Raw genomic sequence first — 23,412 nt, forward strand, 5'->3', positions numbered from 1 at the left:
CACATTCATGTACGGTGAAATATGGAAGGAATCAAAACCCCAGATGAAACATGTTGCGTAAATATATATAGAACTCAACATCATCCTAGTCGTTGGTGGAATATAGACCTTAGATAAGCGGTACAATAAAGTGTATTCTATATAATTTGTCCAGATAATTAAAACAATAGTACATAGCAATACACTTCACTTAATTCCGTGGAGGAAAAAAATACAATCCATTTTACTCAAGTTACTGAGAAAGTTATTTTTTTAGCTTTTTTTTCAACAAAACAGATAACATCGAGGAAGACACCCATGACACTGCTCAAAACATAACTTAAAGGGAATATACAACATTTGCAAACATCGAAAAATAAAACTACCAAGTTTTTGCGAAATACCTTAATAGGACGTTGGTAAATGACAGTCTTAAGCATCCTGTAAAATTATGGCACCTGGTATACTGTCATTTTCAAGAAAAGTGGTATTTTTGTATCAATTTCCAACGCTGATCGGCCGATCAGCGTTGGAAACAACTGGCTTTTTTTCAAATACTGGCCCCAATTGACTATTGCACTTGTTTGCAATCGATTACAAACCTATGAACGGGTACGAGCCGGCAAGACTGGTTCCCTGACCTTACAATTCCCCAATGTATGTAAACTGCTCTGTTTCTTCTTATATGGAGTCAGGGAACCAGACTACAGGTAAATGATCGTTTTTCTTGGTTTTTATAGCATTTTCGAACCCAAAACCTCCAAAAAGTCAGTGTAACTATATTTGCTTTATATTTCCAATCCCCCAATTCCATCCATTTCTGAAAATTACAGCAAAAGCAAATGATGTATATTCCCTTTAACTTACTTTTCAAGACGTAAAATCGTAAACACTACACTTAGTGCATATGACGACATGAGCTCGTCAAGACAAAAAAAGGTTTAAAAAAAACCATCTCAAGACGACAAGATACAAACACAATGCATTGATGATGTGATGATGACACAATATTGAAATGTCTGGATGGGATGTTCGTCTCAATGACAAACATGAAAATGCAAAATGGAGAAAAAGGTCTGGCAACTTACTGAAATCTTGATGGTCACCTCCGCCCGACTTCTTGGACTTTGACATGTCGCTGCTGGAGTCGCGCGTCACGCGGAAACGAATCTAGAGTGTGGGAAAAGATGAATATTTAGATCCTTTTTGGAGGATGGAGAAGGCATATATACATCCAAGGCAGGCACTTTGATTATATATCCAACGGAATCTCTGCAGTCGGTGACACTCTGAGAAAATAACTGGCGGGGTATCTGGATGAGCTGGTTTACAATTTAAAAAAAAAACCAGGCGGCGTTATTCGGGCTATGCGGTTGATCTCAGCGGGCGGGGGCGAGCTGTGGACGGTACAACCGTCAGGCAGAAACACGGTGCGTTGGTAACACACTCGTACTCTGATAGGATCAACTCGCGAGATCAATATGCGCTGACAACACAGGGGGGTCCTCGCAACACAAACCAGCCCCGACTGACATCACAACAAACTTTCCCCTCGACTAAACTTTTCAAAGAAAAGAGAGCTGGACAAACCTTGTCTATTACGGACATGGTTGTTGATATGCATATGAATAGGCCTTAACAATTCCCGATTGAATGAGCACGCGGTATGCACTCGATAGCCTCCCCGGTTAGAACACGAATTTCATTCAACTGGCTCCACACACACAGTCAAGAGTATTGTGTGCGCAGTGCAACCACTGTAAAATTGCTATGCACTCGAACTGCACTGCACTGCACTGCACTGCGACAAGTGCACACTGTCTACGTGTCAACACATGGGCGCACGAGCCTGCATAACACAGACTTTGATTGGACGAGTTCTCGACCCCTGATTATTTCCCCCGATCCAGACTATTTTGGTCATGCCTTTTCCTCCCTAGATTCGACCTTTTTTTCTGAGGTCACCGGGTACAAAGCCCAGAGGGGGTTTAAGTACATAATTGGGTCGACCGGTTTATAAATCATCTCTCCCAAGCCGAGACGAATGTAGATGACATGAACATTGAAGGTTGTTCAAAATTGTGTTTACATTTCGCTAGGGGGCGCTATCCCCCCGACCAGAAACTATTTTGGGCTCAAGTTCAGCATCGCGTACTGAACTTGATGAACTTGAGAAATTACTCCGAAATAAAAATTAGTTAGATGCAGCAAGGATGAAATGATACCCATTAAGGCCATTTAAAATTTTTTACATGTTTAGCGTCCCCGTCGGCTTCTTTTTGGAGACCGCCTCCTTTCTTTCTTTTTGGTACACGTAAAACGAAAAATTTTAAACAGTGACATAATTTTGGCCTCTTTGTCTGTTGCATCTAGCCCATATAAAGCTGGTATGTCATTTCCTGAGTCCAAGTGGCGGCCATTTAAAAAAAAAAGCTGGCGGCCATCTTGAAAAATAGCCCGGTCGGGCGGCCATTTTGGAAGAAATAAAAGGGCTTCCTCCTTCCTTGTTTTCAAAAAGGAAGGACGCTAAACATGTTGTTTTTTTGCCTAATGCTGTATGGTGTATTTTACGAAACATGCAAAAAGCAAAACGTACTCTCAAACAAATTGACACCATATAAAACCACTCGGGTTTGAACGGACGAAATCACGTTTTGGAAAGTTCACGACTTTTTGAAAAGGAATTAGGCCACCCCCCCCCCCAAAAAAAAAACACCCAGATTTTACTTTGATATCCACACTGAAAACTGTTGAAGAAGTATATCCTCGCAATTAAAGACTTCATCTTAAAAACAAAATGAAGTTGTGTAGCACAAACAAATTTTGAATAAAAAGTAGATAAGAAATCGTGCATAGAAGCATAGAGAAATTTCGTCATATTCGGAGCATCAAATCACTCAAGTAGATCCTCATAAGCTAATTGAAGGTGTAACTAATAGGCATTGTCTTGAACCTTTCTAAAACCGCAGGTGCCTCAATAGGTTGATGCGCACATTCAACATAATGTTTATCCCATTCACCCCCCCCCCCCCAAAAAAAAAAAACCAGTCCCCAACCATCCTAATTCCCAACCACGGCCTCTATAGGAACGAGAAGAAATGCAAATTGTATACGAACTCACCATCTTGTTACTAATCAAATATATTCCAACACGAAATGAGATCTCCGTCTATGACAGAGTGTCACATCAGTAACTTTTCAAGCTAATTGTGGCAGGGGTCCCATCCGGTATGATATCAATCGTCGAGTAGATAGGCGTGGTGGTACTGCGGCACACCCAGGACGCGATCCCCTGTGTTCAATGTGTTCTAGTCCGTTCTAGTGAAGATATTAGTTCAAGTCCAACTGCGTATGTTGTCTGCCCGTATTACCGAAATCCAACACAGTCTTGTTAGTCACGTAATACTGTCCCACACCAGACCCGCATAATAATTCTACCATCTCGCGATCGGTGCGGGATGATATTTCTTGATAACTCGTCAAGGGACTAGCCAAGCGTCCATCCATGACCGTCATGATGGAAGTAGCAGGAGGTCAAGTTTTCCAAAACTCAGCTTCTTATTTACAGTTCGGCTTCAGTGAAATATTTTCACACCCTGATTTGGTGACTCTGGCTCAAAACATTCCACGTGCTGCGTCAAGAACATTAAAGACAATTAAAAGAAGACAACATTTTAGGTATTTCAATATTTTGTTTGGAAATGACATTCCAATATCATTCACGAACCGGAGACGAGGCCGAAATGGAACGAAGCCGGGGTTTTGAAACCGCCTTTGACTTTATTATCACGCAATACAGAATCCGTTGACCCGTTAATGTAAATTATACAAGTACACTTGGGTATGGTTTTGCATAAAAGCTGGGTCACTGTTGTTGTTTTGTATGCAGGGTTGCGGTCGCAAACATGCCTTGAATGGCAAAAACTGTGACCGCGATTGTCACTCAACTTTCACTTTTCCATAAACTTGGTACAAGTCCCATGGTTGATATATAGTCTTCCACCATTTCCGAATGAACAACACCAAGGGCGGATCAAGGGGAAGGGCCAACGGGGCCATGCCGCCTCCCCCCCCCCCCCCCCCCAATAAAAAAAACCGAACCCAATTTTTTGTTTGTCTTAAGGTAAGTCGCAATAGAGGCAGGCACCGCATACAACACCATCTTTTCCTTTAAAAAAATGGTTAAAGTTACCAGAAAGTGCCTCAGATCGCACCACGGAGCATCTAGAATCCAAACAATTTCTGGGACCCTTGTCGGCCGGAGCGGGTCTCGAACCCCCATGCCGTAATTTTTTGGACCAAGTTTTTGAAGGAACAAATTTTTGTTGGCCTCCCCCCCCCCCCCCAAATTGTGTTTTGGATTCGCCCTAGAACAACACAAGCTCCAGACATACAGTTTTAGAACTGAAAACATATTTGTAAGAAGTATTCATGGTAATAATTTATATTTAATAGTAAAATATTACGTGACAAAAAAAAAAGAAACTTTTCTACAGGTGCGATGCGCGCAGCAATTTTTTCAGCTCATTTGCTAGAGGGCGCTGTTCATTGTGATGATGAACTTTGACACGCGGCGGATCAGCTGTGAGTGCAACGGCGATCAAAATGATGCAATCTTCGTAAGATAAACTTCGTTTTCCAGTGTCTGCAAACTCTGAATTTTAACAAACTTGGTATTTCGAGGTTGATAAAGCCATCTCTTCCCCAACGTTGTTGATTTACTTGTTGTAGTGAGTTGGTAGCTCGCTAAATGAAGGTAGTTTTTGTCCACCCTGATTTGGGGATCGGAGGTGCGGAGCGGTTGGTGGTGGACGCGGCGTTGGCCCTGCAGGCACGGGGGCATTCCGTCAAGCTACTCACGGCACACCACGACCCAAGCCATTGCTTCAAGGTAAGGCCCTAAGGGCATCGAGGATACCACGATGGAAAACATTAAAAGAAAGCCGTTAATTACTGTTTTGTCATACCTTTTGTTCACATCATTTTTAATGCAAATTCTTTGCAAAATAAATATAGCAAAATTATTCAGATATTCTATTTAGATTTTACTTTTACTTTATTCTTTATTTTGATTGACAATAAAATTAAAATGGCACAGAATCTTGAAAGTGATTGTGTTTTTTAGGACATCCCAATTGTCAGTTCTTACAGGTTGCATCATTTTAAATTACTTTTGCAAGCTTAAGAAATGCTTAAATCTAGTTTTTATATTTAACAATATTTGGGTATAAAACATGTTCATGTTACCAGCTTTTGCAGTTGGCATTGGAGCAGTGTGCATCAAGCTCTGTTTGGCGAGTTTATTGATTTGCACTTTTATCCAAGCACATTGTTTTCTGTTGTTTTTTTACCACAATTTTAAGAACATCACCCTCTTAATCTTATTAAAATTATTTTTGCTTAGGCCTATATTCATTAAATAAAACATCACCAGTTATAATTGTGGCAGTTAGATTGTGCGTATAAGTACTGATTAATATCGCCTTACTTGCAGGAAACCAGTGATGGCACCTTGGATGTCAAGGCAGTCGGTGACTGGTTACCGAGGAGCTTCTGTGGTCGATTCTACGCCCTGTGTGCTTACATCAGGATGATATACGTCGCTCTCTACCTGGTTCTGTTCAGCGGTCTGCAGTACGATGTCGTCTTCTGTGATCAGATATCGGCTTGCATCCCCTTCCTGAAGATGAGACGAAAACCAAAGGTTAACATCTACCTTCCTGAGAGTGCGTGACTGATATTGCAGGGTTGCTGTCAAGTCTGTTACAAGTCCTTCACAAGTCTTGTCGCAAGTTCATCAGAAGTCCTTTCACAGTTCCAGTCACAAGTAACTGGAATGAACAATGACAAAGGAATGCCTTATAAATGTCAAAGTTTATTTGAATAGCTAGTTGCTAGACTTGAGCATGGATGACTTGTAAGTTGTATTAGAAAGAGTTTAGTGCTAACAGGAAGTTCAGAACCCCTATTTTGTATTTAAAAGACACCCCTCCCCCCCCCCCTTCCACCATCGGCCCCCAAGGCAAACCTTTAATTTGGCTCATTTCTGGTTCTTTCAGGTGCTGTTCTACTGTCACTTCCCGGATCAACTTCTGACCCAGCGTTTGACATTCTTGAAGCGGCTCTACCGCGCACCCATCGACTGGCTGGAAGAAAAGACGACCGGAATGGCTCACTGCGTTCTCGTCAACAGCAGCTTCACAGGTAAACAGAGCAAGATCTTAGATTTCATACGCAGAAGTGATTTAGTCCAGTCATTGACCAACTTGACACCCCCCCCCCCCCTTAAAGAATAAAACCCTTATCTATTTATTGATTAAACAAAAAACCAAAGTCCCCAAAGTATCCACAGCAAATTGGACCTCAATACTGGATCAAATTATGACACAGTTTGAAAATAACCATATTAAACCTGTTGATTATGTTCACTGTTAAATGTATTTCCTCTCCCCTCCCCCAGCCAAGACGTTTGCCAAAACGTTCCCCTCATTGAGCCACATACAGCCTGATGTTCTCTACCCTTCCCTCAACTTTGCTGCCTTCGACGGCCCAGTCCAAACCCCCACAGACCTGCTGCCACCGAACGTCGACACCCTCTTCCTGTCAATCAATCGGTTTGAGAGGAAGAAGAACTTGGGATTGGCCATCGAGGCTCTGGGTGAGTTGGAGGTACTTTGTGGTGGATCACAAGTACATCACAAGCCTGGTCACAAGTAAATCACAAGCCTGGTCACAACTAAATCACAAGCACATCACAAGCATGGTCACAAGTAAATCATAAGCACATCACAAGCCTAGTCACAAGTCCTATCACAAGTAAGGAACGATAAACAATAAATGTGATTACATGTCAAACTCTACACTTGTTACAATGTTTCTGTTTTTGATTTTTCCTGAATCCTCAAAAATCCAACACTATACTGGAAGCCTCAGCGATTTTTTTTTTCAACTCTTTAACCCTAACCCCCTTGAGTGTTTTTACTTGGAACCTTCCTCACTCTTGCAAAATCCAGCATGGTAAACTCAACACCCAAACTGTTGGACTCTAATAATGGTGGTATGCCCGACCCCATGTTAAGCATAATCAGTTTACTAGTGCAGTACCCACTCCAACAGATTCCAACAAAACATGCAGTTGGATTTTGAAGGGTTGGGGTGGCATTTCAAGATGTATCAAGTTAGTAAGGGCTGGGCTCTACCTTCTTCGAATCTGCAAAGTCCTTCAAAACCTCCTAGATGATCTAAAAAGATCTAGGAATGTCAGGGTTAATTAAAGTTTCTGTTACTTCATCTTCTGACAGGAAAGCTACTTGAAAACCTCCCAGCGAAGGAAAGAAAGGGTGTGCATTTGGTCATGGCCGGCGGTTACGACGAACGCGTCACCGAGAATCGCGAGCATTACCTGGAGCTCCGACAGCTTGTGGACAGACTCCAACTCGCCGACCACATCACCTTCAAGCGGTCGTTCAGCGACGCTGAAAAGCTGAGCCTCCTCAGCAATTGCTCTTGCCTCCTGTACACACCCAGCAATGAGCATTTTGGCATTGTGCCAATCGAGGCCATGTACATGAGCCGTCCGGTCGTGGCAGTCAACAGCGGCGGACCATTAGAGACCGTCGTCGACGGGAAAACAGGGTTCCTGCGCGAGCCTGACGCTGAAAGCTTCGCCGAGGCCATGAGAGAGTTTGTCACTAAAAAAGATCTGACAAAGATTTTTGGCAAAGCTGGCCGAGCCAGGGTTGTGAGTAGCTTCTCTTTCAAAGCGTTCGGCAACAAGCTTGATAGACTTGTTCGAAAGCTTAAAAAATCATAACCATTGATAGCTTCCACAACCACTTTTTAAAATGCCAGACAAATATAGGTTTCAGCTAACAAATACTGTTTTGAAAATTATATTTTGGTAAAAATGTTTGCCTTTGACATTTTACTCTTTACAAAGCCAAATTATTCTTTCTAGCTGGTATGCAGCAAAGGTATTGACCAAGAAATTCTGTCTATAGATGGCAAATAAATACTGCAGCTATGGAATTTAAATTTGACCTTGAGAATGAGATCACTGAATAACATCCAAATAGAATTTACATATTTTAATCAAGTATTACTAAAGCGTACATGAGCCCTGTACAATCATGAAACTGGAACAAATAAAACTGATGAAAGTACTTCAATTTGTGTGTCCCGTTTGCAATCAATGTCATAACTGTCATAGTAGAATGCCATGGTCCAGCGGTTACGGTGTTTGACTCATGTACGATGGTACGTGGGTTCAAACCCTGCCAGGAACATGGTGTTTGTGCCCTTGGGCAAGACACTTTACTACAATAGCCTCTCTCCACCCAGGAGTATGAATGGGTACCTGTGAGGGTAGAGGACTGAATGTGCGCTGATATCGGCTGCCGCGTGGTCTCATGGCCTGATGAATGGGGGAATAATTGTAAAGCGCTTTGAGATTGTTGATACGATGGAAAGGGCTATATAAGCATTACAATTTATTTATTTATTCTTTTGGCTTTGCCTTCACCTCAGTTGGTGCAACAGAGTTAGTCTCAATGACCAGTGCACACTAACCATGTACAAGTCTAAACACAGACTCAAAGTAGCATGACGCATATGCAGAGAAGTAGGTCAATCAAACTTCAGGGGAGGGGGCACACGGCCAAGAAGCATAGCAACCAATAAGATATCAGAAGTACAAGGCTGTTGCCTGACTTCATATACACTTGTGTTATGAGGTCAGGTCTCCAGTTTACAGTTGAGCTAGTCATGGCCCGAGAACATTGTAAGCAAACTATTGAGGGCGTTCTAGCCACGCAACAAAGGCACACGAAGGACCATTTCCCATCTCAGTTTGGAGTTCTTGCATGAGGGCAGAAGATGCCACTTTGTGACCACTGTTCAGAGCTCTATTTGTAAGAAACACTGCAGGACACCAAAACCTCCAAGGGAATTTACAGGATCAGAGAGGGCAGTCTTCTCTTCTCTCATGAGTCTTTATCGGTATCTAGCTTCTGTTTCTTGGCCCAGTGAGGTACGTCGGTATTGTCCTCCACCTCCTCATCGGATTCCTCCTGGAAGATGGCTTTAGGTTGCGTCCTGAAAGGGAAAAATTTGAAGTCTTATGGTTAAAAAAGGAATTGTTAGAAAATATGTAAGACTTGGCAGAGATATTGCACAACAAACAACTGGCAAAACAAATTGTTCACTTGTGTGTCTCAGGTAAAATTCAAACCATTTTAAATTGATCTGCATATTGGCCAAGCCCAGATTCGAACCCGAGTCTCAGAGGTGGATGGTGACGAGAGAATCAATGTGCCCATCGTAAGCGTCTCTGACCAAACACCTCCGACCTTTGATGTCAGGTTGGTGCAGTGATACTTTCCTTGCCTTCCACCTCTGGGACCCTGGTTCGAATCCCACCCACGCAGATGGATCGGGCAACCAGTCCCTGCCTAATTCTGCAGGTTCCCCCAACAATATTTTTCTCAAGTCCCCCCCCCCCCAATCTTTCAAACAGCATTTTGCCATTGCTTTCTCTCCAAAGATTTCTTCCGTGCCTTGGGTATTTATTGAGGAATCCTTGATCTCATTACCATAAATGAATATTAATGAGATTGAACTCACTCGGAGTAAGCTGGGGAGATCCAGAACGGATTATCGGAAGCCTCCTTGGCATGACGTAGGATGGCTTCTCTAGGATTACTGTCGTCTTTCTTGTTGACAGCGATGACTTTGGCAACGTAGGACGAGAGGCTAGCCCCACCTGAGCCTACCCGGCCTCCACGACCTGACGGAGCAAAGTACAAGAGTTGTAATCAGGTCAGCATAAGTCATCATAAGAAATCACAAGTCTTCATACAACATCATAAGGCATCACACGAAATCATAAGTTGTCACATCACATAAGAAATCACAGATGATCACAAGTCATCACAAGAAATTACAAATTGAATCACAAGTCATCATAAGAAATCTCTCTCAAGTCATCACAAGAAATTACAAATCAATCACAAATCATCACAGGAAATTACAACTCAATCACAAGTCATCATAAAAAAAATACAAATCGATCAAAAGTCATCACAAGAAATTACAAATCAATCAAAAGTCATCACAAGAAATCACAAATCGATCAGAAGTCATCACAAGAAATTACAAATAGATCACAAGTCATCACAAGAAAACAAAAGTCATCATAAGTCAATGGTAAGGAAGGGGAGGGAATGAGAACAGTTGGGACTGGGATGGGATGGGGGTGGGGGGTGGGCTGGGGGATGGGTTGGGGTGGGTTTTAAGGGAAATAACTCACCTGATTTGAGGGGCAGGTCCGGCCTGTGTGACTTGACAGGATCTTGTCTGTCCTTCTGTGATTGCTTGTATGACATCAGTAGCTTAGGCTGGTCCTTGCGGTACATGCGCAGCATGTGGGCTGAAAACAACACGACCAGGGCGCCATTAACTACTATAGGAACAATTCATTTAATGCAAATTTGATAGCTTGAAATTCATGGATTCATTCAATTTTATAATAACGTCAACTTACGTGTGATTATGCTCTCGTTTCTGACTATGTCTAGCTCCTTGACTTTCCTCTTCTTCTTGACCACACAAAGCTTGGCACCCCTACCATAAACATGAGGCAAAATGTTAAAACATCAAAATGGGGGTGTGCAACATTCATCTCTGCCTTAAGGAAAGTCTGAGAATTTTGTTGGGTAAATTGTGAGTAAGGTTGGCCTGTCTTTTGTTTGACATGATGATGACTACAGTTCCATGTAAATCAAATTAGGTTTGCCCTTCACAGACGTATAAACACTGTATACTCAGTGTGTGATACCTCCCGAGTGAAGAAAATTGGAAAAAATCACTCGGGTGGGACTCGAACCCATGACCTCCTGCTTTCTAGTGCAGATGTCTTACCACTCGACCACCGAGCTAGCGGGATCGGTTGGCTGGTTCGAAGCTGGTCCGAAATACAGTGTTTATACGTTGGTGACGGGCAAAAACCTAATTTGATTCACGTCACCCCTACGCAAAATTCCATCATATGTACAGTTCCATTTGTTAACCACTGTATCTCTTTTATTTTGTTTTAATTTTAGTTTAATTTGTTTGGTTTTTTTTTTGGGGGGGGGCCTCTAAATTTCAGTTTAGGTTAAGCTAAGCTTTAGGCTGATACCTGTGACTCTTGTTTGGGTCGTAGAAAATCTTGGCATCTCCGTTGCTGCAACCAACGATGATCTGGTTCAGCTTGGGATGCCATAAACACCTGGCGACACCCTACAATAACAAGTCAAAGTTGTAATCAGTAATGAACGACCAAAGAAAAAATTAGGAAAAAATGCTCAGCAAATATCAAAGGCTTAAAAAGTGTAAGTGTATTGAATGTTTTTCCTTAGCTGTTTAAAATAAGCCACAATGATGATGGTTAATGTGCAGTATTTTTTGCTCTTATTGTAAAAATTTGAAGAGGAACACAGACAGACTTACCACGTCACCGCACGGAATCTCTGTGACCGTATCAAATGTTTCTCGATCCAGAAAGATGAGTTTACCCTCCCCTTGGCCTTTCTTGACGGAGGTGCATGTCACCAGCATCTTGTCGTCCGGGCTGAACACGCAGTCCGTCCTGTGAGGAAAAGGTGGAGGATTGTGGGTAATGGTTATGGGTCTTTTTTTGGTGGTAAAATCTGCTTAACCCTAAAAGGGCCTGGGGAAGGGGGATACAGCCGCCTCCCCCCCCCCCCCCCCCTTCAATTTATTTCGTGGTACTCTTGCACAAAAAATTTCCCGACCCAATGCTTTCCTGACTTTTTAGCATCGAGTCTTGCACATCTTTTTGATACAAAAACATAAAATTTTGACCATGGGTTGAAAACACAATCCGTCCTCTGAGGGAAGAGCGGAGGATTATGGGTAATGGTTATGGGTCACAGGTCAAAGCTTATGATATTAATTCATAATTTTGGTTGCAGAATCTTCTGAATTAAAGGTTTTGGTTCTTTAATCAAACGTTTTTGTGGCAGAATCTGCTTAACCAGGGTCTGCATCAAGCAAGCAAATCCTGTGTCCCTAAGCTTGACATTTTACCTCAATTGCTTCAGCTTGGCCAAAATGTATGAGCTCCTATGAGTGCAGAACTGGTTACTGTTACTAGACACAAGTCCTAAAACAGCTGCTAGGGCTGTATGCAATCTATGGAGGATTCCGAGGATTCTGGGTAATATTATAAGCTTGACAATCGGGGGTAGTAATACATCGACCACTTCAATCAGTAATCGCAGACAAGTGCAGTGAATGAAGGTCTACATTCCTAATTTTCAACTGAAAATGAAAAATTGCATATGCATACTTACACTGGGAAGTAGTTTGTGAGGCCAGTTGTGACGTTAATCGGTCTCTTGAAGTTTCTGAGGTCCCATAACTTCATTGTGTCATCCCCTGAAACAACAGAAGTAACATGTGTGTCATTAGGCACAGAAGTTAGATTTCATCTTTGTCAATGTCTTATTTTAGTTTGGTTTGGATGTAGCAAATTAAGCAAGTTTGATTAACAACTATGGTTAATCGTAGTTTGACTAACTTGTCAAATACACGCTGGTGAATAATGGTTGGTTCAGTCGACTACCGAGGATAAGCCTTGTATAGTTAAGTATTTTAAACAAAAACTAGTTACAAAAAATAATTTCCTTTTGTGAGACAGACTTTGAAGTGTCCTTTATACCTCCTCGTGTAGCAAAGACGCTGTTGTCATAGGAGAATGCTATACAGGTACTGTCACTGCCTACTGCATGGGCCGTCTTCTGGTGATACGTAGGCCTTATCTGAAGGCAACAAAAAAATACAAAAATATCTGAAATAGAAAATGTTTTTAAGCAAATTTAAACAATAAACTGAAATTACATTTGAAATAATTTTCGAATGTAGTTTCCTTCCCCGTGGCCTTTACAATTTATCGCTGTAGGGCGAAGGAGATGTGATGCCCACGTTAATCAGGAATATTGTTCTAGTTGGAAAATTTGTATCACTGTTGGAAAATAAAGTTGCATCGGTGAAGGGGAGAAGTCAAACATTACGACTCATTCTGATTGATTTGTCGGAAAGTTTTTAAAACTCACAAATGGTTTTTTGACGTCCCAGAGTTGTAGACTGCCGTCTTGGCAAGGGGCTGCGATCAGCTTGGCGTCGCGGCTGAACGTACAGCACGTGGGTACCGTCTTCCGACCGCCTACTGACCGAAACTTGATGACCTCTTTCTGCCGTTTGGGCTGGTTGAAATCCCATATCCTCACAGTCCTAGGGAATGAAGGTCACAAAAGTAATTATAAATGAAACAAATTGCAGGATTCTTGGAGAAGAGGCAAAATTCAGGGAGTTTTTCAGCAACAGAAATTTGCTGAGCATAAATTAGTCGCGCAGGAAGGAATCTTACATCATGTGACCTGTCTTCACAAAATGAGCTTAGAGCCGAAAATTGCCATTTTGCAGTACAGTGCCAAAATTTGAAGGGTGGTCAATTGTTTTGTTTTCAGGTGATACTCAACCTGTAAGTCCTGTGCTACCTTTCTCCAATTTTTTTGTGGTGTTAAACATCTTTAAAACCTATTTCATAGATTATTTCAATTACAGTGGCATCTTGATAAGTCAAACCTCGAATCTCGATATTGGCTCAAATTTTGAGTTCAGCAGAGTTTTAAGTTATCCAATGGATTTTCTATTCAACAACAACTGACAGGAATAAGTTTTTACTTGAGTTAGAAGGGTTTTTGAGTTAACAGTTTTGACTTATTGAGATTTCACTGTAACAGGTTACCAGTCAAGACTTCATGCAATGTGTACAGCTTGTGACTGGTACCCGGATTACTTTTACTTAGCTAATACATTGGTTAAGCATTTCCCGCTTAGCAGCTCACCCAAACTGAGTGAACAAAGTCTACAGGGGGCACTTACCCATCATCAGAACATGTGATGAATTCCTCTTTGACTTTAGGGTTCCAGCAAGCACCGTTCAGAGATGCAACATGACCCTAAAGAAAAAACCAGTCAAAGAAATAAAAAAACAAATGACTATGAAATAAGATTTGAAGGTTTGCATGGCGAAGCAATACGGTAAAGGTGGTAGCACCATGCGACAAATCTCTCTTGTCGGTTTTTGAGGTTCTGAAAAGAACCGGGGGAACTCAACGTTTCAAACAGTCGTCAGAAGACTGAAGGGATTCCAAGGGATGTTATAGCTATAAAGTAATAGCTTATTTATGCTGAATACCTTACTTATGCTAAAAGTAGTCTAAAACACAATGGAAACTGAAATTTAGGTCAGAAACAGTTTTGGTTTTAAGGATAAATTATTCTCCACTTGGAACCTCAATGACAAATCTCTTTAAACTTAACTCCTAGGCCTGCTTGATAACAACCTTCCTGAATCCTCCAAAATAGAGTAAATATTAGTGCCCTAAACGTTTTACCTCCGTGTTCATACCTTTGTTTTAGCCATATCCACTATGTACTGGTCACCTTTGGCGCACTCCATGACCTCAAAGCCATCCCGGTCAATGACCTTAGCCTGAGCCTTAGCCGCAGCCACTAGAATGCAGTCACCGGTGATGCTGTACTGCAAGGTCTTGATCTGATGACTTCAAAGAAAACAAGGGAGGAAAAGGGAATACTGTCAAAGTACTGCCAGCAAAAATATGCAAAAACCTCAAAGACAGATTGCTATCAGGAGCAATCAATGAGGTGGTTTGTTATTCTAAATACGTGACAATGAGGTCTTCTCAGTTCTCATGTATTTCCCTGTCGAACACAAGCCTGCCCCTTCAAAATGGATGCAATGCAAAGGCTCTGTACCAACAACATAGGGCAGATCAAAAGTCATCACAAGCCACTGCAAGTCCATCACAAGATTATTACAAGTCAAACACAAGTTTATAACAAGTCCATCACGAGTCCATCACTAGTTCAATACAAGCCCATCACAAGTCATCACAAGTCCACTACAAGTCCATCACAAGTCCATTGCAAGTCCATCACAAGTCATCACAAGCCAGTACAAGTCCATCACAAGCCATCACAAGTCATCACAAGTCACCACAAGTCATCACAGGTCATCACAGGTCATCACAAGTCCATCACAAGTTATCACAAGCCATTACAAGTCCATCACAAGTCATCACAAGTCATCACAAGTCATCACAAGTCCATCACAAGTCGTCAAGTCACAAGTCAACTCAGCGATCTATTCAAATAAACTCCGACAAAGGCATTGCTATGTTACTGTTCATCCCCTGTGGCTTGTGACTGGCCTTGTGAAAGGGCTTGTGATTACTTGTGACCAGACTTGTACCTGGACTGCAATGCTGTGTATTCATACTGTAGTCAGGGGATAAGCTTACCTTGAGCATGGTTGTAACGATCGGAAGGAGTGCAATGAAGAGTCCATGGCAGCAAAATCCCACATCTTCATCTCGTAGTCGAAGCCGCCGGTCACTAACCGGGAACCTGACGGGTCCAGACTGATGGCTGAAACCTGAATGGGAAGGTCAAGAGCAAAGTGGATCAAAAACTATGCTAAACCACAGAGTGACTTGCTTTTACTGAGATGATTCTAATCAACAATGGTTGGACGGGTGTCGTCATTTTTGGCTGGACCCAGAAAGCCGGCATATTGTCCACTGACTGTGACACTGAATGACTGAGTCAGTGAATAAAAAGAATGTCCTAAACTGCCTGGACCGCTTTCACACTTTTGGTGCAGCTTGAATAGATAAGCCTAGCCTCGTCCAGGAACAGTTAGTTATTCATAGTTGAGTGTTATCTAATAATGTGTATTTATAAAGCGCAGATATCCATCAGTATTGGTGCTCAAGGCGCTACATCATTATTACCCTGCTCATTGGGCCAGTGAAACATTCCAAAGACCATCTCAGCTCCCTGGGGAGTATACAGCTCGATGCTGCCATTTCGGCCAAAGCAGCTTAACCAACCACAATTAACCATCTCTGCCCTCACAGGTACCCATTTACTCCTCGGTGGGGAGAAGCAATGAGTGACGAAGTGCCTTGCCCAAGGCCACACGCACCATAACCCCAGGCTGGACTTGAACCCACAACCTGCAGAATAACCCGCAGACCACGAATTCAATGCTCCAGACCAAAAGGCTGCGGTATCATACAATGCAATGTGTAGGTATGCAAAAGATTTACTTACTGTTTTAGCTCCATGATTCAGTACAATTTCATGAGAGGCAGGAATTCTGTTGACGAGATTCTGAAGAAAAAAAAAGAAAACTAAATAAATAAGTTAGGTAATTCAAAGTTAATCCATAGAACAAAAGTGTTTTCCACCCCTCCCAATTCAGTCAGAAAAGTGACTAAATTCGAATATGTTTCTGCAACATTTTGACATTTTACGGTTCCAACAGTTTTTGGAGGTCACAAGTTCAAATCCTTAGAGTAAACTTTCTTGGTTCAACTAAAAAACTGCAAAAAGTAATTAAATCATTTACTGGAAACAATAAACTTACATCGTCATCATCTTCTTCCTCATCATCCTCATCATCATCATCGTCGTCGTCATCATCAAGGCTGGCTTGCTTCTTCTTAGATGTGGATGTTTCAGCCGCAGACGGCGCTTGAAAACCTGGTGGCATCGGCGGACCTGAGTGATTCAGAAAGCATTCTGTGATGCAAAATCGTCTCACAACCTAGAAGGTGTAACCACCGCTAGTGACGTTGTCGAGTCCATCAAAAGTCCGTCACAAGTAATTATATCACAAGTCGTTGTACAAGTCCAGTCACACGCAACAGGAGATGAACAATAACAAAGGAATTCCTCTGTCGCAATTTATTTCAATATTTTGTGACTTGAATGGACGACTTGTGAGGGCGTGTAATGAAAATTGTTTTACAACCTGATGACCAGGGGTAACAATTGGGATGCACTTTGAAACACTGATCAGACTATAAAACTTGAATATCCTCAGAAATTGAAGGTTTAAGGAGTTTCTCATTACCGATCATCTCAGTATCACTGTCACTTGTGTCCTCAGAATCGTCGCTGTTGCTGCTTTCGGCACTGTTGGCACGCTCGGCTCTTTTCCCAGTATGCTTTACCGACATTGGAGAATCGTCTGGTTTCTTCACTGTCAGCTGTTGAGCTGTCCGTCGCGTCTGCTCAAACATCGCACTCACGTCAAATGTCCTTGCTTTTTTACCTAGATGTTCAAAGAAAGGAAAAACCACTTCAAAATATTACGGTGACAGAGTGCTGTTTGTGTACTTGAAGGAATCTTTTAGAAACTATTAATTTGTGAAAGGGTCCCTCCAGCAGAGTAAATATAAAAAAAAGTCTCTCATTCGGGCTTTTTTAACAAAGGGAGGAGCCGGCCCTATTTTTATAAATATACAAAATATATTGCAAATGTATGATTTTTTTAAAAAAACAAGCTCCCGGGAAAAAAGGAAGCAGGTGGGGACGATAAACTGTTGTTTGTTTTCACTTGGCTTAATTCTTCAACAGCGCCCCCTATGGTTCATGCACAGAATCCATTACATCATCTACACGTTCTTACCAAATCCAGAGAATCCCATCACGCTTGCCATATTATCATCCTCTTGTTTTGCGAAACTTTCCTCGGAGTCATCTCCCTGATCTCTTCTCATTGCAGTTGTACTACTTTGGCCCCGCGCAACTTAAATTTAAAATAAATACAAAAGATATGAAATAAATAAATTTTAACATCAACAGCCTAGGCTAAGCCGCTAGGCCTATGGCTAATTAATATTAATAAAATAATAGGGCCTATGAACTTTTTTTTCTAAAAAGGATGTGTTTACCCTTTTATGTAATCCATTATCAATAGCTAATAGCTATAATATTAATCTTCTTATTTTTTTATGCACATCACATTATCATGATTATCTCAGCACGACGAGAGTTAGCCCCATAAATGTGGCCTATTTACTGGACTGCCTCCGTAAACATAGGCCACACATCCACATGTACAAAAACGTGTCGACTTTGCCAAATTTTGATTTTCACATTTAGGCTTACTTTGTAGGTTTTTTTTGCTTTAGAACTTAGCATTCTCACCCTCTATATAGGCTATTCAGAAAGTGCTGCCTTTTTCAGATGTCCATTTTTCGTGAAATTTCCAGATACATTTGCACACATTTGCGTATCAAAATTTCAACACGAAATTTCACAAAAATTAGACATCTGAAAAAGGCAGCACTTTCTGATTAGCCTAGTATTATAGAGGGTGAGAATGCTTCTAAAGCAAAAAAAACCTACAAAGTAAGGCTAAATGTGAAAATCAAAATTTGGCAAAGTCGACACGTTTTTTGTACATGTGGATGTGTGGCCTATGTTTACGGAGGCAGTCCAGTAAATAGGCCACATTTATGGTATGGGGCTAGACGAGTCTCACAAATTGCCACACTAAATTTTATCACGAAAATGGTTAAGTTAATTGTCATCATGAAGCATTATCCAAAACAAGCAAAACAAACGAAGCACGAAAAGTTTAACTTCTAAATCAAGTCACGCAACAGCAAATACCAACACAGACACGAAAAATTTACAAAATGAAATTCAAGACTCGAATTTACAACAACATACGATTGCGAAGCCGTCGCATTTCTTCCAAGTCGTCATCGGAGTCCGCCATTTTGTTTTTGATGACCTGAACACCAAAAAATGGGCGGGGTTATAGTTTGTGATCTTTTAGGGGGGAGGAGGAGAGGAGGGCTTGAAGGCCCTCTAGTGATTGCTCAGAAGTATTTTTGGTAATCAATGTTCGTTATTTTTTATTCTGTAACGTTAACTATCAAATAAAAAACACAAGTAGGCTATTGCAGCAAACTGCAATTTAGTTTAGGGAAAGAAAGTAGTACCCAGACGCCACTTCTTTGGTTGTGTACAAAGTGTATGGAGAAGTCGAGTACATTTTCAAAGTATTTTCTAACAAAATTGGAACTTGTTTCTCAGTCTCAGATTCACGTCTTTTCAACATTTTTTTGCAATGACTGAATTTCATTGAAATAACATATGATGAAAAAAAATAAAAGGGGCGTCAGGATGCAACGTTCTTTCCTAGTTTAGTTATAGATCAGTTATATTTCCAAAATCGCAGGAACTTCAAGAGCTCTATTTCATCTTTAATCTTTTCGAGGCCATATCCCTTTCCGTAGCCCCGTGGCACAAACTCACATTTCTTTGTTTACATACATGCCCCGCTGCACTTCGGGCTTTGAACACTTTCAAAGTCCAAACACCCGTCGCTATTTATATTGTTCATACTCTGATCCTGCACAAATCCAAGAGTTGTACTTGTCGTCTGGTGTAAATGTAAAATAAATGATCCGGACTAATAAAGCGGTTTGGTTAGAAGGACCGTACCCGCTCGTACAATTCATTCCCTGTTGAAGCATTTTGGTACCCGCACCTAGACACTTTTTTGCTGTATACCAGTTGTCGCCGCTGAACGGAAATGGAGAACTTAAAACTCAATTATTAAACAACTGGTCTTTTGGTTGGTTGTGGTACGTATTGACTATTCTTACAACACCAATTTCTGCTCTTTGCAAAGTCCGAATGTTGTTTGAAAATTGGGTAAGATTTTTATTTTGGTGCCCCTAATGCAAAATTGGAGAGAATTACATAGGCCTAACACTTCTCCAAACGTCAGCGTGTTAATAAGAGAGGTAAAGTTGCATGGTACTATACCGATTTTGTAAATAAAGATACTTATTTTTGTCTTTTGTTTGCATGTGAACAGGTTCTGTGCATGCATGAAACTTGCATATTGTTTTGACAACATACATGTACTTCGTTTTTTGTGGACACCTGTCCGAACCCCCCCCCCCTCCACTCCACCCCTCCACCCCCAAACGGCGGGAAATTTTTGTCCCACTCGTTTGAGCATGGACGTACCCACCGGTGAAGTGTGCAATTTTGACCCATGAAAAAATAGTACCACAGAGCTGTGTTGCGCGCGCACGTCTTAGGACTGGACAAAATTAAAAGTTACAAGTCACGCGTCAGTTTGAGAGTCATTTTTAGGTTAAGTACAAGGTAGGTAAATAATGTCTGGCGCTTGAAGATGCCACGTTGGTGTCTCGCGTCATGTGGTATTGTGGTCCCTTGCTCTGCTGTATATGTAAAACAAAATAGCAAGGAAGTATGGTAAAACATTCTTTTTACAATTATATTTCAGAACAAAACGAAGAATGGCCAGTGGAAGAGAGAAAACGTGCGTCATCATTAGGCCCAGCTCGAGTTGGTTGCCACTTCTTTGGATACTTTCTTTAGTCTTCTTCATGCTCCAAATACACTTCCTCAGAGATGGGAGTCTTCCGTCGGGCACCGAGGACGAGGGCATCGAGCCCTCTCGCCGCTTGGGGGTCGTAGTCGACGAGGATCACGTGTTGTTGGAATCCCAAAGCAGACTGGTGAAACTGGTCTCCGCCGAGGCCCGGCCGATTTTGGGAGTCCAGTCTCTGGATGGGCACCAGGGTAGAAAACTCCCGTCGGAACTTCTGGAGCTTCAGGATCCTGAACGACGACCGGTACGTGAGATGAGAGAGGTGTCCCTGCACGGGTCTGAGACGCTGGATTATGAGGGGCTTTCCCCGGTTGAGAAACTGGATAATCTTGGCAAAGTCGATCTACCTTTGTCCAAGGTAGTGGATAGGCCCAGTAGAGTGGTCAAGCCCGTACTAGATATCGCCGCAGCGGACATTGATCAAACCGTTCTACCCGTCAAACCACCTTCAGCGAAACTCTCCAAGATCCACATCGTGATTGTGACTAACCGGCGCTCCGGCTCCAGTTTTCTAGGCCAGTTCTTCAATCAGAACCCCAAGATATTCTACCAGTTCGAGCCGCTGAAGTTGACGGAATGGAAGCGGGAACTCTACCCGGAAAGAATCAGGTTCCTGCGCCGGTTAGTCAAGTGCGAGTTCACCCGGACGCCCTACTTGGCGGAGTTTTACAGTCGCGAACCGCTCCATCGGAGGAACAGTAAAGTTATGATCGACCCTCCGCTGTGTGATTTTTTTAGGGGGTCTCCCAAACCACTCACTGATTATACGGTCATGAAGTGTCGTCGTTTGGAAACGGTGCCCCTGATGCAGGCTTGTCAAAGGAAGCAGCATCAGGCTATCAAATTGATCAGGCTCTACAACATATCATCTCTAGAGGCTATGGCTATGGGTCGCGACATCAACTTGAAGATAATCCACCTGGTGCGCGATCCACGCGCCAGCCACTACTCGAAAAGCCGCATCCCGAGCGCCAATGTCTCACTGGAGATTGGAGCGTCACTAGATGGCGCTGTTTCGTACCTCTGCAAGCGCATCAGACACAACTTGGAGTTCGTCCGCAGTCGGCCGGCGTGGCTACAAGGGAAATACAAACTGGTTCGCTACGAAGACATTGCGCAAAACCCTGAACAGATGGCCCAGGAGATCTACGATTTTGTCGGGCTTGGCCAACTGCCGTCAAGGGTTCTCAGGTGGATCAAAATCAACACTAAGAGAGCCGTCAAACCTAGCTGGGAACTGGACATTCAGTACTCCTTGACTAAAAATGCGTCTCAGGTTCCGGAGGCCTGGCGGCATCAAGTACCGCTCAAGGTGGTGCTGAGGATGCAGAAGTTGTGTGGGGAGACTCTGAGGAATCTTGGTTACCTCAAAGTCAGATCCATAAAGGAACTATTGGACAAAGGCAAGAGTTTGGTGGCAAAACTTCCCTCGTCACGATAAACAATCTATCAAAAGTTACTTCGTACGCCATGTGTCAGAGAATACATTTTTACGTTGCACCCGTAGCCTACCCCTAACAATCTATTCCAACTGAACTGACTAGCAATACTCCGAGCTTTCCAGTGAGACATAAATCGTACGAAAAACACTGAGATTAAACAATGGACATACACTAAAATACATGTTTACCGTACGTACATGCAGCTTTTAACAAAAGAACGAAATAGGGCATATGAATGTCATCTAAACTATTACTTACTCAAAATTGTTAAAAGCTTTTGGAAGAATTTGACACATATATGAACAAAGGCCTGTCGTGCTTTATTTTAATACTTCCAAAATTCTGATGTTTTTTGTTAGAGATTTTTAGGAATCTATATTGTGCCTAATTATGTGACAGGGAGAATAATACAGTATTTTACTGATCATGAGTTCATTAATAATTGTCACCACAAATAAAATCTATTGATTTGCACCAAAGATTATTATAGAAGTCACCTGTACAAGTACATGTGCATGGTTGTCTCTTGCTTTGTCCAAGGTTTTCGAAACCACGGCTTCGTCTTCGTAGTTAGGCTCGGACAGATTTTAGGCCCTGACATGGAGAGCTCCAGCTAAATACCGGAACACAATCTACCCAAGGAACATCAAATGAATTACTATGGAGCGTCAACGAACGTTCAGATTTTTTTTTTTTTTACAATTGAGGTTATTTAAAATGACTCTGAAACTTGCAGTGAAGCCGACGCCGACGAACTAGCCAACATTTCGAAAACGCCTGAGTGAATGATGCCGTTTCAAAATGGCCTCTTCACTTTCTAGTTCGACTACGTGCACTTGCGAGCAAGGGATAGTTCTGTTTGGAGTCGAATTTCACCAACAAAGTTCATGACTGTATCATGTGTCAGTAATATAACTTCAGAGATGTTATTGATCCCCTGGAATTGTACAAATGAAGCTATCAGATGTTTAAAAAAACCAAAAATGTATACCGCCAGATGGTCATACAAAGTCGTTTATACGTCCCTATGTCATTTCCAGTTAATTTGAAATTATCTCAAGTTTCTGTTTTAGTTATCATTTCTATATCAATACCAACCGTATGGCGCAAAACAATCTTCAGTTTGGTGGTCATGAAGGTCTCGGCGATGGGCAACAATGAAGACTTGTTTTACTTCCCAAATTATGGGTTTTGTAAATTATGACGTCACATCTAGGAACTGTTCATCTGTCGAAGAATGCTGTGGCGTAAAAGTGGGGTCCAATTTTCAGCGGGGTATGGGATTTGGACAATACAAAAACTAACTTTTGCATCCCTAATTCTAAAGTTAAGAACAGTATTTCGATGTTGCCATTTTTCACAGAGTGTAACCTAGCAGTCTCATATAAACACAAAATAAAATGTTTAATTAGAAGCGTATTATAATTATACAGAGATCTTAAATACTACAGCGCGTCCCAAAATATCAGCAACATATTTGCGGGGCTCTAGCGTCGGCGCGGAAACACGTACCGCCACTCTTTTTATGTAATTTTAAAGCTCGGAATCTGAAATTTATCCCTGGCGAATTTTGGTTCGATATTATTTTGATAGAGTTTTAAAATTATTCGTCTATTATTCAGCCGTATTCGATGTTTATTCATAAGAAAATAGCAGGACGTCACATCATTG

General features: G+C 41.9%; 3 protein-coding genes across 3 annotated transcripts; 2 read left to right on the forward strand and 1 right to left on the reverse strand.

Moving 5' to 3' along the window:
• The first annotated feature begins 4,525 nt into the window (after window positions 1–4,525).
• Window positions 4,526–8,801, forward strand: LOC119722503 (alpha-1,3/1,6-mannosyltransferase ALG2-like). The gene is made up of 5 exons (XM_038192660.1): window positions 4,526–4,870; window positions 5,474–5,683; window positions 6,039–6,183; window positions 6,440–6,637; window positions 7,281–8,801. The coding sequence occupies exons 1-5, from the start codon at window positions 4,730–4,732 to the stop codon at window positions 7,790–7,792; spliced, it is 1,206 nt and encodes a 401-aa protein (XP_038048588.1). The 5' UTR covers window positions 4,526–4,729; the 3' UTR covers window positions 7,793–8,801.
• On the reverse strand, window positions 8,430–18,700 carry LOC119722502 (WD repeat-containing protein 70-like). The gene is made up of 17 exons (XM_038192659.1): window positions 18,595–18,700; window positions 17,546–17,665; window positions 16,988–17,188; window positions 16,499–16,632; window positions 16,183–16,242; window positions 15,369–15,502; window positions 14,456–14,609; window positions 13,927–14,003; window positions 13,095–13,272; window positions 12,701–12,800; window positions 12,333–12,417; window positions 11,467–11,605; window positions 11,156–11,256; window positions 10,520–10,599; window positions 10,286–10,405; window positions 9,601–9,763; window positions 8,430–9,072 (listed from the first exon to the last, which is right to left on the reverse strand). The coding sequence occupies exons 1-17, from the start codon at window positions 18,641–18,643 to the stop codon at window positions 8,961–8,963; spliced, it is 2,007 nt and encodes a 668-aa protein (XP_038048587.1). The 5' UTR covers window positions 18,644–18,700; the 3' UTR covers window positions 8,430–8,960.
• A 1,519-nt stretch (window positions 18,701–20,219) lies between these two features.
• On the forward strand, window positions 20,220–22,315 carry LOC119722276 (carbohydrate sulfotransferase 1-like). Its single transcript, XM_038192318.1, has one exon. The coding sequence runs from the start codon at window positions 20,295–20,297 to the stop codon at window positions 21,738–21,740; it is 1,446 nt and encodes a 481-aa protein (XP_038048246.1). The 5' UTR covers window positions 20,220–20,294; the 3' UTR covers window positions 21,741–22,315.
• The last annotated feature ends 1,097 nt before the right edge of the window (window positions 22,316–23,412 follow it).

The sequence above is a fragment of the Patiria miniata genome, unplaced genomic scaffold (assembly GCF_015706575.1).
Source record: "Patiria miniata isolate m_02_andy unplaced genomic scaffold, ASM1570657v1 HiC_scaffold_15, whole genome shotgun sequence".
NCBI classification, from domain to species: Eukaryota; Metazoa; Echinodermata; class Asteroidea; order Valvatida; family Asterinidae; genus Patiria; species Patiria miniata.

Excerpts from the sequence above, each read along its gene's own strand:
- LOC119722503 (XM_038192660.1), top strand. The coding sequence starts at position 4,730 with ATGAAGGTAGTTTTTGTCCACCCTGATTTGGGGATCGGAGGTGCGGAG. Across the intron at positions 5,684-6,038 it reads AGATGAGACGAAAACCAAAG|GTGCTGTTCTACTGTCACTT; the intron begins GTTAACATCTAC and ends TGGTTCTTTCAG. Across the intron at positions 6,184-6,439 it reads CGTCAACAGCAGCTTCACAG|CCAAGACGTTTGCCAAAACG; the intron begins GTAAACAGAGCA and ends CCCCTCCCCCAG.
- LOC119722502 (XM_038192659.1), bottom strand. The coding sequence starts at position 18,643 with ATGGCGGACTCCGATGACGACTTGGAAGAAATGCGACGGCTTCGCAAT. Across the intron at positions 10,600-11,155 it reads GACCCAAACAAGAGTCACAG|GGGTGCCAAGCTTTGTGTGG; the intron begins GTATCAGCCTAA and ends TGTTTATGGTAG. Across the intron at positions 9,073-9,600 it reads ATCTCCCCAGCTTACTCCGA|GACGCAACCTAAAGCCATCT; the intron begins GTGAGTTCAATC and ends TTTCCCTTTCAG.
- LOC119722276 (XM_038192318.1), top strand. The coding sequence starts at position 20,295 with ATGCTCCAAATACACTTCCTCAGAGATGGGAGTCTTCCGTCGGGCACC.